Here is a 16,985-nt window from a genome sequence, read left to right on the forward strand (position 1 = left end):
TGTCTCTCCTCTCTCCCGCTCGCACACTCTACACCTCTCCTGATGCCTTCACTGACTGTCAACACTGTAGGAATTAAGAACATCTACACTGAACACGTTTAACAAACAGCAGAGCTGTTACAGTATTATATGTGTTATAACTTTTCTCCTGATATTGTGTCATCGGTACAGCTGGATAATGCTAGCATGACAGTTGTGAGTACTAACAGCAGCCATGTTTGTTTGTGTTTTTAACTTTCACTATGATAATGTTATGGTGAGGACCGGTTTTGAATCAGTCACCATCATATGGTCGTAAGTCAGCGGCGCTCGTGTATGTGAGCGGGGGGGCATCGTTTTGGAGGAGCTCTGAGGGAGGAGGGGAGGGGTTAGACGGAGTCCTGAGGAAATGCTACATTCAAATTCATGCTTGTTTTCCGAGACTGCCAACCCCAGCTTTAAACGTTGGTGAAAAGACGACTTGTCAAATGTTTAAAAAGAAAAATCTCTCCTAAATAAAGATGGGAAAGGTGTTCACCACTCTGTGAGAGACTGGGTGAGGGAACTGTTCAACAATTTTGGAATAAAAGTGTAAAATTGCAATGAATTAGAGGATTTCATCATTTACAGTACAAAATATAGAAGATTCAGAGAATCTGCAGAAATTGCTGCAAATAAAAGGAACAAGGATGATTTTCAGGTCCTAAGGCAGCACTACATTAAATAAAGAAATGCCATTGTAGTGGAATTCACTGCATGGGCTCAAAATCACTTCCAAAAACTGCCGTCTGTTAACATAGCTTTTCGCTGCATCCACAAATGCTGGTTCAAACTGTACCATTGTTATACTGTGTGCAGCAGACAGTGTGAGTGGAAACAAAATAACCCTTGCAACCAGGCTTTTCCTGCCGTGTAGGCTCAAATTTTATTCAGCCAGGCATATTTATTGAAACACAGTCTGTTGGTTTCCCTGTGATAACAAAAAATAGGAGAAAAATTAACATCAAGAACAAAAGCTCTTCTCCTGGCCTTGGGTCACAAACAGAGTAGAGAGGGCCATGTTCCTGCAGCTTCTTTTAAAGCTGGTCACCTGCTCATTTGGCCAATCAGCTCTCCAACCACTGGAACATACCTCAGGTGAGGAATGATGAGGAATCAAGAGGAATGTGCACCTTCCTCTTGGCACAAAATGCAGCATTAACAAAACTCATAATGTGGCATTAGGCCTCATGACAACCATGCAAAGAGGAAACCATGTATAAACATGATCAAGAATTGAAGTGACCTCTCTGGGCTCAGCTCCCTGTGAATGCACCATTATGGACACAATTTTTTACATCACAAAACCTGGCATTTTAACAAGGGTGTGTAGACTTTTGATATCCACTGTATGCACTTGCTGAAATGTGCAAGGTCTTTCTTGAAAAGCCATTGACTGGATGACACCATATGGATGTCCAGTTCTCTGGAATGTCACTGTTGTACCATATTTCCCAACACTGTGGTCCATGGTACAGTGGGGCAGAAAAGTATTTAGTCAGCCACTGATTTTGCAAGTTCTCCCACAAAGATGAGAGAGGTCTGTAATTTTCATCAGAGGTACACTTCAACTATGAGAGACAAAATGAGAAAAAAAAATCCAGGAAAACACATTGTAGGATTTTTAAAGAATTTATTTGTAAATTATGGCGGAAAAATAAGTATTTGGTCAATAACAAAAGTTCAACTCAATACTTAACCTTTGTTGGCAATGACAGAGGTCAAACTTTTCCTGTAAGTCTTCACCAGGTTTGCACACACTGTAGCTGGTATTTTGGCCCATTCCTCCATGCAGATCTCCTCTAGAGCAGTGATGTTTTGGGGCTGTCGCTGGGCAACACAAACTTTCAACTCCCTCCACAAATTTTCTATGGGGTTGAGGTCTGGAGACTGGCTAGGCCACTCCGGGACCTTGAAATGCTTTTTACGGAGCCACTCCTTCGTTGCCCGAGCAGTGTGTTTGGGATCATTGTCATGCTGGAAGACCCAGCCACGTTCCATCTTCAATGCTCTCACTGATGGAAAGAGGTTTTGGCTTATAATCTCACGATACATGGCCCCGTTCATTCTAACCTTAACACGGATCAGTCGTCCTGTCCCCTTTGCAGAAAAACAGCCCCAAAGCATGAGGTTTCCACCCCCATGCTTCACAGTAGGTATGGTGTACTTGGGATGCAACTCAGCATTCTTCTTCCTCCAAACATGACGAGTTGAGTTTTTACCAAAAAGTTCTATTTTGGTTTCATCTGACCACATGATATTCTCCCAATCCTCTTCTGGATCATCCATATGCTCTCTGGCAAACTTCAGATGGGCCTGGACGTGTACTGTCTTAAGCAGGGGGACACGCCTGGCGCTGCAGGATTTGAGTCCCTCTCGGTGTAGTGTGTTACTGATGGTAGCCTTTGTTACTTTGGTCCCAGCTCTCTGCAGGTCATTCATCAGGTCCCTCCGTGTAGTTCTGGGATTTTTCTCACCGTTCTCATGATCATTTTGACCCCACGGGATGAGATCTTGCGTGGGGCCCCAGATCGAGGGAGATTTTCAATGGTCTTGTATGTCTTCCATTTTCTTGCAATTGCTCTTACAGTTAATTTATTCACACCAACCTGCTTGCCTATTGTAGATTCACTCTTCCCAGCCTGGTGCAGGTCCACAATTTTCTTCCTGGTGTCCTTCGACAGCTCTTTGGTCTTGGCCATGTTTGAGTTTGGAGTCTGACTGTTTGAGGCTGTGGACAGGTGTCTTTTATACAGATAACGAGTTCAAACAGGTGCCATTAATACAGGTAACGAGTGGAGGACAGAAGAGCTTCTTAAAGAAGTTACAGGTCTGTGAGAGCCAGAAATCTTGCTTGTTTGTGGGTGACCAAATACTTATTTTCCACCATAATTTACAAATAAATTCTGTAAAAATCCTACAATGTGTTTTCCTGGAATTTTTTTCTCATTTTGTCTCTCATAGTTGAAGTGCCTCTGATGAAAATTACAGACCTCTCTCATCTTTCTAAGTGGGAGAACTTGCAAAATCAGTTGCTGACTAAATACTTTTTTGCCCCACTGTATATCTAATGCCTTGGAAAAAGATTTATACCTTTCTCCTGACTGATACCTTTCCACAATGAGATCCCTCTGATACTTTGGAAGCTCTCTGTGGACCATGGCTTTTGCTGTAAGATGCGAGGAAATGTCAGGAAAATCCCCCAAGAACAGCTGAACAACATTTGGGATTAATCAAAGTCACTTTAAATTATGACAGGTGTATAATGACTACTATTTGTCATGAGTTTGAATGTGATTGGTTCATTCTGAACACAGCCACATCCCCAGTTAAGAGGGTGTGTGCTCTTATGTAACCACATTATTTTAGTTATTTATTTTTTATTCTTTCCCCTAAAATATATATAAAATATATTTCAATTGAATTGTTCATGTTATAGGTCACATTAAATGTGGAAAAAGTTCTGGCATGGTATATCTTGATCTCAATTCTTTACATCTCAAAACCTGGCATTTTAACAGGGGTGTGTAAACTTTTGATATCCACTGTACATCACAACAGCAAGGCTCCGTAAATGGAGTTTGAGTGCCAAACTGGCCTGCCGGCAGTCCCGGATTGTCACCCATGGAAACAAATTGGCACACCTCGGACAAAGTTTATAGTTTTATTAAAACAATACAATTATCCAGTTTCAAAATTGGATACATTTTCTTTGCAAAATTGTCAATTGAAGTTACAGTTCAAATGATTAGCAAATCACCAAAATCAGTTTTTACTACCATTTTATACAGAGGATCTGAACCTTGCGGCCTTTTCGGAATAAACATGGAAGCTGGGTAAGAGTGATGTGCAGGATTTTCTCTCTTCAAGGCTTTAGAAACTGTGATGCTAAAATATGCAGGGTGCCTCGATTTGGTTACAATGTTTATGAGCATGGTTGTGTCCGTGTGTGTCTGTATTAAGTTCCTTCATTTGGAGCCCCAGTACAACCAATTAGAAGTACCATTTGTACTATTTTGCCTGTCTGTACAGCATTCAGTTATAATGCACACAACCGTGGGATTCTAGCTATATTGGAACAGCTTGGAAAAGGCCCATTCCTGTTTCAACATGGTTAAGGCAAGGTCAAAACATTTTTTTTCTAGTTTGGAGTAGAAGAACTGAACTGGTCTTAAAAAAGCATTCAGTTTCAGCCATCAGCTTTAACAAGGCAATCCAGTGCAGTGGACAAAGCTGAGGTTGGATCTCTTCTCCCTTTCTTCATTCAAACATATAAATATGCGTATCAACAACATGATATGATGCACACATCCTACATTAAGTCCATGAAATTTTGAAAGTGCTCTCATCATTACAGCAATTAAGTGTTGCCACCCCTTACCTTTAATGCAGATTGTTTTTCATATCATATCAAAGTGCTTATTCTGTCAAGGTTCATGGTTCATGTCAGTGCCATTTTCCATCTTGGTGTGTTTGCCCCCTGTTGAGCCGCATTTTGTAATAACGGTGCATTTTGTAATAAACGTCCAAAATGTAATAACTTTTTCATTTCATTTTGTAATAAGCCGCATTTTGTAATAAACTGCCCCAACGCATTTTGTAATACATTTTGCCGCATTATGTAATAAGTTATTACATTTTGAGAAGATTATTACAAAATGCGGCTTTATTACAAAATGAAATGAAAAAGTTTTTACATTTTGGACGTTTATTACAAAATGCACCGTTGTTACAAAATGCGGCTCAACACCCCCTCTGAACCCCTTCTTGTTGACTGTTAAACTGTAATGTGCCCAACGACTGTACAATCAACAAATGTAGCCACTGTTAAATCAACTGCAAATTAAATATGAAACCTAGATTTCAGGAATGTACCACCTCCATGTTGGTTTTCTGAGGCCAGAAGTTACCATATTTGTAGGAGAGAGAGGAGATGGAGAGTAGCAAGGGGTTAAGTCAAAGTGCTGCGGTTGAACAACTAATACAGAACAACTTAAAATAACCTGTTTCCGGACATTACTGTACATCGTAAATCTCTCACAGGAAAAGCCAACAGCATTGTTGATTCCTTTCTGATGGCCAAAAATCAAAAACCTAAACAATAATACTGGAATTTTATTCAAGAAGCTTGAGCACAGATGTATTTTACAGCCAGTTCATGCCAACAACCACATGAAAAGTAATATTTTATGTAAGACTTTTTTTTATGTCTAGCCATAGATTGTATAAATAATGGACGTAGTGTCCGTGACGTCGCCCATGTGTTTCTGAGCGGTGTTTTGAAGCCAATCATCAGCGGGAACCATATTGGAAATGCTTCACTCAACCTAACTGCTGTCAAGCTAGTGTGACGTAGAGAGGCGGGCTTTAAGCCTCCTCGCCAACAGCAACAGTGTTCCATTCTGTCAATCAAGTCAGCTGTGCCTCTCATAAGGGTGAGGGTGAAAACTTATAATCTTAATATCTTTGAAATTGCCGCTTTACGAAAAAATTCACCCCCCCTACAGTGTGCCGATCGAGAAATGAGCTATCCAAACTACACTTTTTTTTGTACCAGGCTGTAAACATGTTTATTTCTGCTGTAAAGATCGTCTTTTTTTGAATTCGTGTGCATCTGGTTTCCAGTACTTCCAGAGCCAGCCTCAAGCGGACACCCGAGAACCTGAAGTTTTTAACACTTCTGCATTGGCTTCAATTCTTGCCAGAGGTTGCTGCTTGTGTCTAGTAGAACAGGGGTTCCTAAAGTGTGGGTCGGGACCCCTTGGGGGATCGCAAAACACAAATGGGGGGTCGTGAGATGTCTTCCAGAATGTTTATTTCATTTTTTTACTATCTAAAAATTGTAAATTTTACCCATTATAGTAAAAAATATCGACAAAAATAGTAGCTAACCTTGAAACAAAACCTTGAAGATATAAAATTTAAAGAGTTTTCTGCCTTTCTTTTTGTCAGATGACTCCTAAGTTTAGGGTTAGTGAACAGTTAATTATCAAAAGCATCAGTAGCTGTAGGTTAATTCATAATGGCACAGGAAACAACCACATGCTCATATAGGTAAGCTAATTTTTCTGAAGACCAGCTAAGTGAAGCCACATTAAATCACTTTGAGGGACAGTGGGGATCACAAGACTTTGGCACCAATATTTTGGGGGTCACGGGCCGAAAAGTTTGGGGACCCCTGTAGGAGACAGCCTAAATCTACATGTCACTTCAGGTGACCACACCCCATAATTTTAAGGCCTAATAAAATTAACAGGGAAGTAGTATTACAAGCTAACCCTTCCCCCAATTAGGCTGTGAACATGGGGCTTAATGGAGACTTTGTGGCTTGTCAGCCCCAACAGATTTTTGCTTTTGCGCACTTTTTTTGTTTTTCAGCACTTTCAAAGCACAACCACAACTTTTATAACATGTACTTCTGTATAATCTTTGTGTAAAATCATGGAATTCAAAATTATCATATTGATGAATGTAAAAAAAAAAGAAAGAAAGAAACGTAGGAGTATTTGGATGCTATACATTGATGAAGGTTTACTGACAGACCTGATGGCAACCTAAAATGGTGTTAGCAAAGAATCAAAAGATGAGGAAGACACAATCAGAATTGAAAATGTGGAACCTTCACCGCTGATTTATGTGTTAGGTAGCCACGTAGACTTGGGGTCAAATACTTGTCACTTATTGCAACAGACCACTAGCACTTCCTTTCCCCTACACTGTCAGTTTTTTATGCAATGTCAAACATTCACATATTGTGCTTAGTGACTGAAAGGTATTTCATAACTTAACAGTCAAGTCTGCAAATGTCAGCATTTTGGTTTCAGCAGGGAAAAGGGGAGGGTCCGCTGATATGACCCTTGTGATTGTGAAGTACAATACTGAAGGACAACAGAAATCTGGGACGAGATATAAAAGACAAGAGGATGCTTCAGTGCCAGTGAGGGAGACTCATAGGTATAATTCCCAGACATGTTTAATCCTGTATGTAAAATTAGAGGATAGAATCTGCCTCTGAGAGAGATCTCAGTTGAACTTTGACCATGAAGATAAGTTGTGCAGCCTTTCTGCTCCTCATCCAAACATTGCAATGTTTGGCTTCAGATGGTACAGTATTCCAGCCTTTTCAATCTTTGATTCATTTTCTCTGACATTGTGTGCGTGTGCCCTCTAATTTGGAGGTGAGACTGGTGTGTTTGAATAAGAGTGTCAGTAAGTCAAAGATCCATTTTAACAGTGACTTCACAAGGTTAAGTTTCATTTTATTAGAGATTTAACCTTTTTCTTTTTGGCTTTTCTGCTAAACACATCTGATTGCCACTCATTGTTTTCAGAATTGTAATATGAAAGCATATAAAGTTCATTAATGTTTTATATTATTCAGGATATTTCTCAGGGATGTTGCATGTTATACGCATTACTATCAAAAAAACTAATTAGGCTATTTTGGGAATTACAGGAGATGTATGATTTTTAAAAGAAAATAAATAAATCGCATGAAAACTGTCAACAATTTACAGCATTTTCTATTTAGACATCCACAAAAGGGCCTTTCAAAAGTAGCATTCACATTTAAAGATACATGGGTTGTGCTGATATAATTCAAGTCTTTAGAGCACTTTTTAATTTTGATTTTTTTTTGTATTTATACATTTAATTGACACTCCTGGTTTTGAGCCATGGAAACTATTTATTTATTTAACTGTTTGTATTACTTGTCTGTGAAAAGCACTATATAAATAAATTATCAATAATTACATTTACAGATGTCTCGATCAGCTTTTTTGGCCCCTGATCCCGATCCGATTTTTAATATTGAATATTTACCAGTACAGAGTCCCGATCCGATACTTGTGTTTGCACAGATAATAGTTGCACAAGAGGTAAGAGAGTTGAGCTGCACACTGATTTTTTGTCCTTTAACAAAAATAAGTAATTCAAAAAACAACTAAATATACCTTATGTTTATTCCACTTAACTTAATCCAGCTAGTGTTGTTATAAAACTCATAATCTGGTTTATAAACTCTGCTGTATGAGACCCACAAAACTTAGACGGTGTCCTGAGGAAATGCTACATTCAAATTCATGCTAGTTTCCTGTGGCTACTAACCCTAGCTTTAAGTGAACTCAGAACGCTTAATTACTCTTGTGCGTTAGCCTTCAGCTGCAAATTGTGCTCAGTCACAGCAGACGTAAATGACTGGATGAGATGATAGGCTAAAAACGCCCAGATCCGGTTCTGATCAGATAGTTTAGACTGGGATCGGGACATCCCTAATTGAATTATGAATGCGTTAATGTGTGTCACCAGTGTTAAATCAAATTTAATTTCTACAACTTACCGTTCATTTAATGTTGTTACAATTTCACTGGTTGAAGGTGTATAGTTGAAGAGATAAATTGTTTTACTCCATGCACCAAAGAAACGTTGCTTTCTTATCAAACAGATTCTCCATTTCAACTAACCAACACGGCCAATGGGTTTTGTTTGGTTCAAACCAATAATCTTTGTAACGAACTACGCTGGACCACCGGTGACCGACTTCTGGTTCACCAAAGGAAGAAGTGCCTAGGTGTCCAGGGGAAAAGTGTTGGGAGTGAAATAAGCCTCTACGATTGTGATGAAAACAGTGATCTCCAAAAGTGGGAATGCAAGAATGAAACCGTGCTGGCCCTCAAAGACCAGGAGCTTTACATTGAACTCACTGCTGATAACACAGCAGTTCTCTCCAGAACAGTGGGACCCAAGAACCATCTCACTATTTCAGGGACGTCCAGTGGGGCTTGCTCAAGAACGTTCAGAGGTACATCACTTTTTCTAATACAGCTGTGATTTGACTTCCAACATTGAGTTTGAAACAGTTCTGAGGATGTTTCTGAAATGATTGTCTGAAGGATGTGTGATATAACACGTTTTCATTTGTAATAAGAGGAGGGATAAATGTTGTAAGTACTAATGAACTGAAACTAATATTTGTTTTGTTTTTCATTCTGGTAAGAACTTTATTCCATTGGTGGAAATGCAGCCGGGATGCCGTGCATGTTTCCCTTCCTGTACCGAGACCAGTGGTACACAGACTGCACTACAACCGTCTCTTCAGGAAATCAACTCTGGTGTGCCGTGGAAACAAGATATGAGAGTGAACGCTGGGGCTACTGCCCAATTACTTGTGAGTGTGGTCTATGAACAGCTTTTATTTTTTTCAAAGGGCATATATAAAATATCTGTGTCTACTGAGAGGAGGAGAGGTTTAAAGTCTAGCTAAGTTTGCAACACTATCAAACAAAGTTATACTTTACATCAAATTTACAGGCACTGTTTCATTTATTAGTTACTATTTGATTGAAGACAAAATATAATATCACCAAGCATACAGGTGCAGTTAATCAGGATGATGTCAGTGGGCAATTATATTACTAAAGCCAACAGGTGCAGTTGATTATGCTGATGTCAGTGGGCTACTAGTATATGACGAAAGCCAACAGGTGCAGTTGATTAGGCTGATGTCAGTGGGCAACCATAGAACAAAAGCCAATAGAGCATCACCTTTTAGTCATAGTTTCAGACCTCAGTGGTGAAGCAGTGCAGCATTGATTTAAATAATACATGTAGTCAAGACCATAAAGTACATTTTATTGCATTCCTAAATCAAGACACTGGTAAGAACTGCTCAACCATGTTAATATGGACTAAAAAACATTCTTAAATGCAAAGTAAGGGAATTTTAAACATACCATCAAAATTCGATTAACCTCACCTTATTGAAATTCAGCATTAAATCACAAATAAAACAAATAAATAATTTGGCAGCCCTAAAAATGATACAACAGGTATTATACTTGGCTGTAATAAACATATCCATATGTATTTAACCAATAATAGCCAAAGAAGACTGGAATGTGCACCCAACAACAGGAGCATACTACCAGCTCAACATACCGTCAGCTCTTACTTGGTCCCAGGCTGAAACCAGCTGCAGACAGCAGGGGGCGTCCTTGCTTAGCATGACTGATCCTCACGAGCACGCCTATGTAACAGGTATGGTTTTTGTATTGTTTTGATTAAGATGCCAAATAATGAAAGTAATGAAAAGTTTGAATGAATACATTTAGTGCAGTTAGTGGCTTTTAAAAGCTTCCTTCCTTCTAAAAGCACTACTTTATACATGTTTAAGTGTAATACTTAAATGGGTATAGTTGTTTTCTCTGCATTTGTGCCTTACCATCAACTGCAGACATATGGAAACACTCAATATTTTGTCAAATGTCTTATTTCTTTCTAACTGTATCAAACAGCTCTACTCGGGAAAGGGGGCAGTAAGGTTTGGATTGGGCTGGTTTTGGATCCAGAACATGGTTGGAAATGGTCAAATGGGAGGCCTTACCGCTATATGAAATGGGACTCAGGTACTTTAGTTTTTTTATTGAGGAAATACTTAAAGCTCAAGCAGTAAGAAGCTGGCAAGTGAAATATTTCACATTCAAATAAAATTGTATCTAGTGAACCATTGTGGAGGAACAAAATAAAAAAACACATTAGCAAATACACTAAACAGATATAATTAAAACTAATTTTATTCTATTATTCTCTTGTTGATTTTTCCTTGTTTAAGGTTGTACCAACCCCTCTTTTGTTGTTTTTGTTGTTTTTGTTTTCATCAAGTTGGTTGTCTGTCTGACTGTCCGTGTTTTGTTATTTTGAATTATTTATGCTTTGTTGTACATTTTGTATTGTACTGTTCTCCATTGTGTTTGGGACCCCCTCTAAAACGAGATGACACATCTCAAGGGGTTTATCCCGATAAATACATTTCTTCAATTCTCAAGTTTACTGAACAAAATAGTTAAGCATTCCAGAGAGCTTTTTTTTTTAATCTTTCTGAGAGTTTTCACTGAGGTTTATTCAATAGGCTGTTTGGAAACAAAAACTATCTTGTTTCAGGACATCCACTTCCTGATCCTGGGCACAACTGTGCACTTGTTGATCCTGCTGTACAATACGTTTGGCAAAGTTCCTCCTGCAGCAAGAAACTGGGGTATATCTGCTACAGCAAAGCAGCTGAAAGTCAGCCTCAAGGTAAAGGAAAAGATCCCTTAAAGTCTATACATCCCCTGGAAACTGTTTATCTCATCTCAATATCTGTCTGTTTTTTTGTCTTCCTTTCATTTTCAGCTGTTGAGACAGGATTTTGTTCAAGCCCTTGGATTCCCTACAATGGCCACTGCTTCTACCTTAACCGTACTCAGAAAACATGGCCTGATGCTCAGAGAGAGTGTCGTAACAGAGCTGGAGACCTTGTCAGCATCAGCAATGTAGAGGACAAAAGCTTTGTCATCTCTCAACTTGGATACAGTAGGTGAAATTGAACAATAGTAACTAGGTTCCAAGTGATAAACCAATGCTGCGTAATCCTTCAGTTTCTTTAACAAGTTGAAGAACCTTCTGTGATGTCTTCCACACTTTCAAACAATGACTGGGAAATTTCTCAAGTCTCTGTTGAACAATCAACCATCCCGACAGCTTCGTTTCGGCCTCTGTTTTTGTTTGGTTGAACGAGTAAAATTCTTTGGCATGATTATTCTTGAGATGCTTGAATAATATGATTGTGTCATGTTTTGCTTGGCTACTGCCGACCCCTGAAGCATTAGCATTAGCTTTGCACATATTGCAAGCTGCCTCCAGAGTTGTTGGTGTAACAAGCCTGAATTACCTCCAAACTGCAGTGCCACTGTGGTTAGCTCCTTCCATGCTGCATCAGCTCTCCATTCAGCAAAATGCACTGACCTACTGACTAATGACGTAGTCTGCACACATGGTTACTATAAACTTGCACAGAATAGCAATAGCAATCAATGTATCCCTGCTTTTTGACTCAGTTTCGGACCTATATCTACAGCCATATCTAACCTTTGGTAGATACAAAATGTGTGGTTGGCACAAAGGCTTCCACTTTGTGATTCTAATTCAGTTTCATTCAATGACCTGCAATCAATATAAGGACATATCTTAAGGTAATCACAGAAAACACAAAACATAGAGGGGGAGCATTGTAGGCTGAGAACTAAGGAATAAATCATGTAGGTAATTCACAAATTCATGGGTAAATATTTCATAGAAAGATCATTTTCTTTTGTATTTGTCTGCAGCGTCCACTGACGAGCTTTGGATTGGGCTAAATGACAGGGAAACAGAGGGGCTGTTTGAGTGGATTGACCACTCTACGGTCAGTTTTACTAGCTGGGATTTTGGGAAACCCGCAGTCTTCAATGAGATAAAGGACTGTGTTCTCATCCAGGGAGAAGTAAGGCACCACACATGAATATCCATAATTAACCTTTATGTAAATGCACATCATGTGTTACAATTACCAGGCGATCAAGATAAAGTGGCAGATAATAGTGCTCTGTAAATCTATCTGACTCTACAATGTGATACATGTTTTTTTTAGAATTCCAGTGTAATGGTATAGTAAATTCAGGAAAATGCAAGAACCATGTGAATAACTATTAAATTCGTCTGTGTTGCAGAATGGGAACTGGGCTGACCGTGCATGTGTGGAAAAACACGGCTTCATTTGTATGAAGCTGAGTGCCACAAAATCCACTGGAGATGAAGTGGAGCTGGATGCAGGCTGCAAACCTGTGTGTTTAGTTTACTTATAAAGAAAGGCTGATCTCTTGTTCATAGCATAACACTTAGATTCAGTATTTGAAATTCCAGGCACCTTACTTATATGCAGTCTTTGAACGCTCACATTTTTTCCGAATATTCCAAGAGTTACTGAGAATATTTTCTCATTTAAAGGTAACATTTTTCATTGTTTTTACTGGTGCCAGGTTGTAATACGGTATTCCCACCAGACAGTGGCTATACTGCGCCTTAAAGTTGTTTGCTAACAGCATTAAGTAACAGAAGAAGAAAGCTAAATAGCAAAAAAAGAAGAAAACATTAGCGATTTTCTCCGTTTCTGAATCTCACACTACTACGCACCTACTCTATTTCCAGAGACTGAGCATGGCTGTAAAATTTAAACACACAAGCCAAACCGCATCACAGAAACACCGACAGAAAGATCGAGACAGATGCAGCTTACTAGCAGCACCTTGTCCTGCTGCTGGTTAACGCAGCTGCCACACAAGCTGGACAAATAGTCATCGAGAAGATGCCAATGATTATATAATAGTATTTTGGCTTGAAATGCCCATCCCTAGTTTTAATATAATAAAATGTTAAGCTGCATGAAAGGCAAAGGCTTTATATATAGAATATTTATGATACTGTGGTGAGTACAGCTTCTTTTGAGGTTATTTGATATTCTGAGGTTTTGAAATGGTACACTAAAACAAGGCAATGGAAATGGCAAAGGCAAAGATTAGTGGAGGGAGTTACTTTCATCTTAATCTATTATCATGAGTCCCAAATGCAATTCTATTAAAAATCTTGCAGTTATTAACCACATAAAAAAACTACTGCTCTGTTTTGCTGTTCTGCATTATGACATGAAAAATAGTTACAATTCATAAAAGGACTTGGTGCACTGTCTTTTGTTTCCCATCAATCCAGGGGTGGAGAAGACATGGCTCATACTGCTACTTAATAGGGACACAGACCAAAACTTTTGATGAAGCTATGGATGGCTGCAAGAGCTCAGATTCTTACTTAGCTGATGTTTCAAATGGGTAAAGAGAGAGATTTATGGTTGTGTGTATTCAGATTTATTTATGTAATAATTTATGAATGTAATTGTGGAAAAATCATACAAGTTTGTTATATTCTGTGACATAAAACACTGAAAATGCCTCTGTAATTATATTTCTAGGGTGGACAATGCGTTCCTTGTCAGTTTGGTTGGAATGAGACCAGAGAAGCACTTCTGGTTAGGGCTTTCCAACCAGAAGCATGGTAATACATTTGTATGGACCAACACAAACACAGTGACATTTTCACACTGGAATGCTAACATGCCCGGTAAGAAAAAATCTTGTACTACAACTCTGAGGTGTGGCAAATAATTTCCTCACAATTAACATTTCACAATTCCCCTCTCAAATATGTGAGGTCACCGACAGGGCTGTGTTGCCATGAGAACTGGCATTTTTGCTGGCCTTTGGGATCTCCTACCCTGCACCAATAGTGAGAAGTACATCTGCAAACACCTGGCAGAGGGAGCATTTGTAACCCCTGCGCCATCTATTCTTACCACCCCTCCAAAATGTCCCCCTGACTGGACTCGAATGGAAACAAGAAACATTTGTGTAAAGGTACAGCTATATATGAAAAAGGCTTTACTTATTTTGTCTACTTGAATGAAATACCCTGAGCTTATGGTTCCTGGAGTACTTGCTCCATCAGTGCATTTACTGCTAGAAATATGAGACATGTCATACTTTTTTAACCCTTGGCCTTTTACCATATCATCCCCCTTGTTTGTCTCCATCTCCCGCTCCATGTAGAGTAATACTCTCTATTTATTTTCGACCTGTTTTGTGGTTGAAATGTATCTTCTCTAACAGCCTGATAACTCTGGCAAACTCGCTTTACACTTGCAATATTTCTGAGCTGATAAAAACAGGACTGGACAACTTTCTTTACTTATAGCTCAAAACACAAGTCCTTGTCAAAAATACACTCACTGGCCACTTTATTAGGTATACCTGTTAAATTGCTTGTTAAATAGCTAATCAGCCAATCACATGGCCGCAACTCAATGCATTTTGGCATGTAGACGTGGTCAAGACAACTTGCTGAAGTTCAAACCAAGCATCAGAATAGGAAAGAAAGGGGATTTAAGTGACTTTGAATGTGGCATGGTTGTTGGTGCCAGAAAAGGCTGGTCTGAGTGTTCCAGAAAAGGCTGGTCTGAGTGTTCCAGAAAAGGCTGGTCTGAGTGTTTCAGAAAATGCTGATCTACCTGGATTTTCACGCACAACCATCTCTAGGGTTTACAGAGAATGGTCCAAAAAGGGAAAAAATATCCATTGAGCGGCAGTTGTGTGGACGAAAAAGCGTTGTTGATGTGAGAAGTCAGGTGAGAATGGGCAGACTGGTTAGAGATGATAGAAAGACAACAGTAACTCAAATAACCACTCGTTACATACAACCAAGGAATGCAGAATACCATCTCTGATCGAAAAACACGTCGAACAATGAAGAAGCTGGGCTACAGCAGCAGAAGACCACATTGGGTGCCACTCCTGTCAGCTAAAAACAGGAAACTGAGGCTACAATTCGAACAGGCTCACCAAAATTGAACAGTAGAAGATTGGAAAAACTTTTCCTGGTCTGACGAGTCTCGATTTCAGCAGGGACATTCAGATGGTAGGGTCAGAATTTGGCGTAAACAACATGAAACCATGGATCCATCCTGCCTTGTATCACATCATAGATGTGGAGCCGACAAATCTGCAGCAACTGCTTGATGCTATGATGTCAATATGGACGAAAATCTCTGAGGAATGTTTCCAACACCTTGTTGAAAGTATGCCACGAAGAATTAAGGTAGTTCTGAAGGCAAAAGTGGGTCCAACCTTTTACTAGCAAGGTGTACCTAATAAAGTGGCCGGTAAGTGTAATTCGGAGATTTTTTGTTGATAGATTTTCACATGATTTGATCATTTATCTAGGTTTTTCATGATCTGGGTTCTTTTTGCCGCTGGACCAATTAAAATAATTTCAGGTTTTATCTCATTGAGTCGAAGGAAGTTGTCATGTCTGCCAAACATAGTTGTATTTCTGCAAGACACTTTTGAAGAATTGTGACGATTGATTGATTGATTGATTGATTGATTGATTGATTGATTGATTGATTGATTGATTGATTGAATGTCTGGGTTGAACACTATTTTCCACTTACAAGCGCCCTCTTGGCAATATAGTCCCAAAATATAATGTCAACTTCAGCATTTGCGCTGATGACTCGCAGCTTTACCTCCCCATCAGAGCTGGTGACCAGTCAATCAATCAATCTTTATTTGTATAGCGCCAAATCACAACAAACGTTATCTCAAGACACTTTTACAAACATAGCAGGTCTAGACCATACTCTATGTTAAATTATTAACAGCAAGACAGGATAAGGTCCAGTCTTATCTCACCTTAGTCCACCATGAGCATTGTACCTCGCAGTATTTAGCTAGTTACAGCGGCGAGGAAAAACGTCCTTTTAACAGGCAGAAACCTCGAGCAGAACAGCCCTCATGTTAAACAGACATCTGCCTCGACGAAGGCATGACATTACAGTCATGTTCTGAAATGTTCAGCATTTTTCTACTTCATGAATTAAATCAATCTATAAATCATTTTTAAACAAGTTAATGGCTAAGAAAATCATGTATATTCAACAACAATAACAACAACAACAACTTGATATCAGCATCCTGTATTAGCCATCGGCCAAACTGCTCTCTAGTTATCAGCATTGGCTTGGCATCGGCCATTGAAAAAACAATATTGGTAAACCACTAGTTAAACCACTCCAATAGCAGAACAAATAAAATACAACACTGTTTGACACTCAAACATTGGACCATAGCTTGTAGGAACAAACCTTTACCATGTTTGTCTTGTGTCCCAGTTGTTTCCAGATCGCCTAAACAGGAGGAGGACTTGGTATGAGGCCAAAGATTACTGCAGGGCCATCGGGGGAGACCTGCTCAGCATCCACAGACAGGCTGAGCAAGAGACGATACGAGGGTAGACATGGCAATTTCAAAATACAAAACTCAAAACAAAGGAAGGTTGTGCAGAACAAAACATGTTTCATAAATGAATAATTATTATAAATGTGTCAATCACAGTCATGACGATGTCTGGATTGGATTAAGTGCCTCTGACTCAGGCAGTGGTTATGTATGGAGCGATGGATCGCCAGTGAGTAGATAGTTTATATATATATATATATAGTCTATCAGCTTTAGTCTGGTTTAGTTTGGTGAGTTCAGCTTCATTTGAATTAAAAGTCAAATGAC

The 16,985-nt window shown here is 39.2% G+C and overlaps 2 protein-coding genes across 3 annotated transcripts in view; one reads left to right on the plus strand and one right to left on the minus strand.

Moving 5' to 3' along the window:
* Positions 1-16,653, minus strand: part of si:ch211-106h4.4 (MAM and LDL-receptor class A domain-containing protein 2) — a 78,064-nt gene extending 61,411 nt beyond the window's left edge. Inside the window, exon 1 of the mRNA XM_034702715.1 lies at positions 16,571-16,653. The gene's annotated coding sequence lies outside the window, so the exon portion shown is untranslated. The remainder of the gene's footprint in view (positions 1-16,570) is intronic.
* LOC117826572 (macrophage mannose receptor 1-like) overlaps positions 6,911-16,985 on the plus strand; it is a 30,967-nt gene continuing 20,892 nt past the window's right edge. Inside the window, exons 1-14 of one of the 2 annotated variants that reach the window (XM_034702719.1) lie at positions 6,911-7,122; positions 8,465-8,821; positions 9,017-9,187; positions 9,901-10,056; positions 10,314-10,424; positions 10,960-11,094; positions 11,191-11,370; positions 12,165-12,319; positions 12,546-12,659; positions 13,582-13,697; positions 13,838-13,986; positions 14,077-14,279; positions 16,592-16,710; positions 16,815-16,887. In XM_034702719.1, the coding sequence (XP_034558610.1) occupies positions 7,059-7,122; positions 8,465-8,821; positions 9,017-9,187; positions 9,901-10,056; positions 10,314-10,424; positions 10,960-11,094; positions 11,191-11,370; positions 12,165-12,319; positions 12,546-12,659; positions 13,582-13,697; positions 13,838-13,986; positions 14,077-14,279; positions 16,592-16,710; positions 16,815-16,887 (2,103 nt within the window). In that variant the 5' untranslated portion in view covers positions 6,911-7,058. The remainder of the gene's footprint in view (positions 7,123-8,464; positions 8,822-9,016; positions 9,188-9,900; positions 10,057-10,313; positions 10,425-10,959; positions 11,095-11,190; positions 11,371-12,164; positions 12,320-12,545; positions 12,660-13,581; positions 13,698-13,837; positions 13,987-14,076; positions 14,280-16,591; positions 16,711-16,814; positions 16,888-16,985) is intronic. The other variant, XR_004634065.1, reaches the window with a different exon arrangement.

The sequence above is a fragment of the Notolabrus celidotus genome, chromosome 15 (genome assembly GCF_009762535.1).
Source record: "Notolabrus celidotus isolate fNotCel1 chromosome 15, fNotCel1.pri, whole genome shotgun sequence".
In the NCBI taxonomy this organism is placed as follows: domain Eukaryota; kingdom Metazoa; phylum Chordata; class Actinopteri; order Labriformes; family Labridae; genus Notolabrus; species Notolabrus celidotus.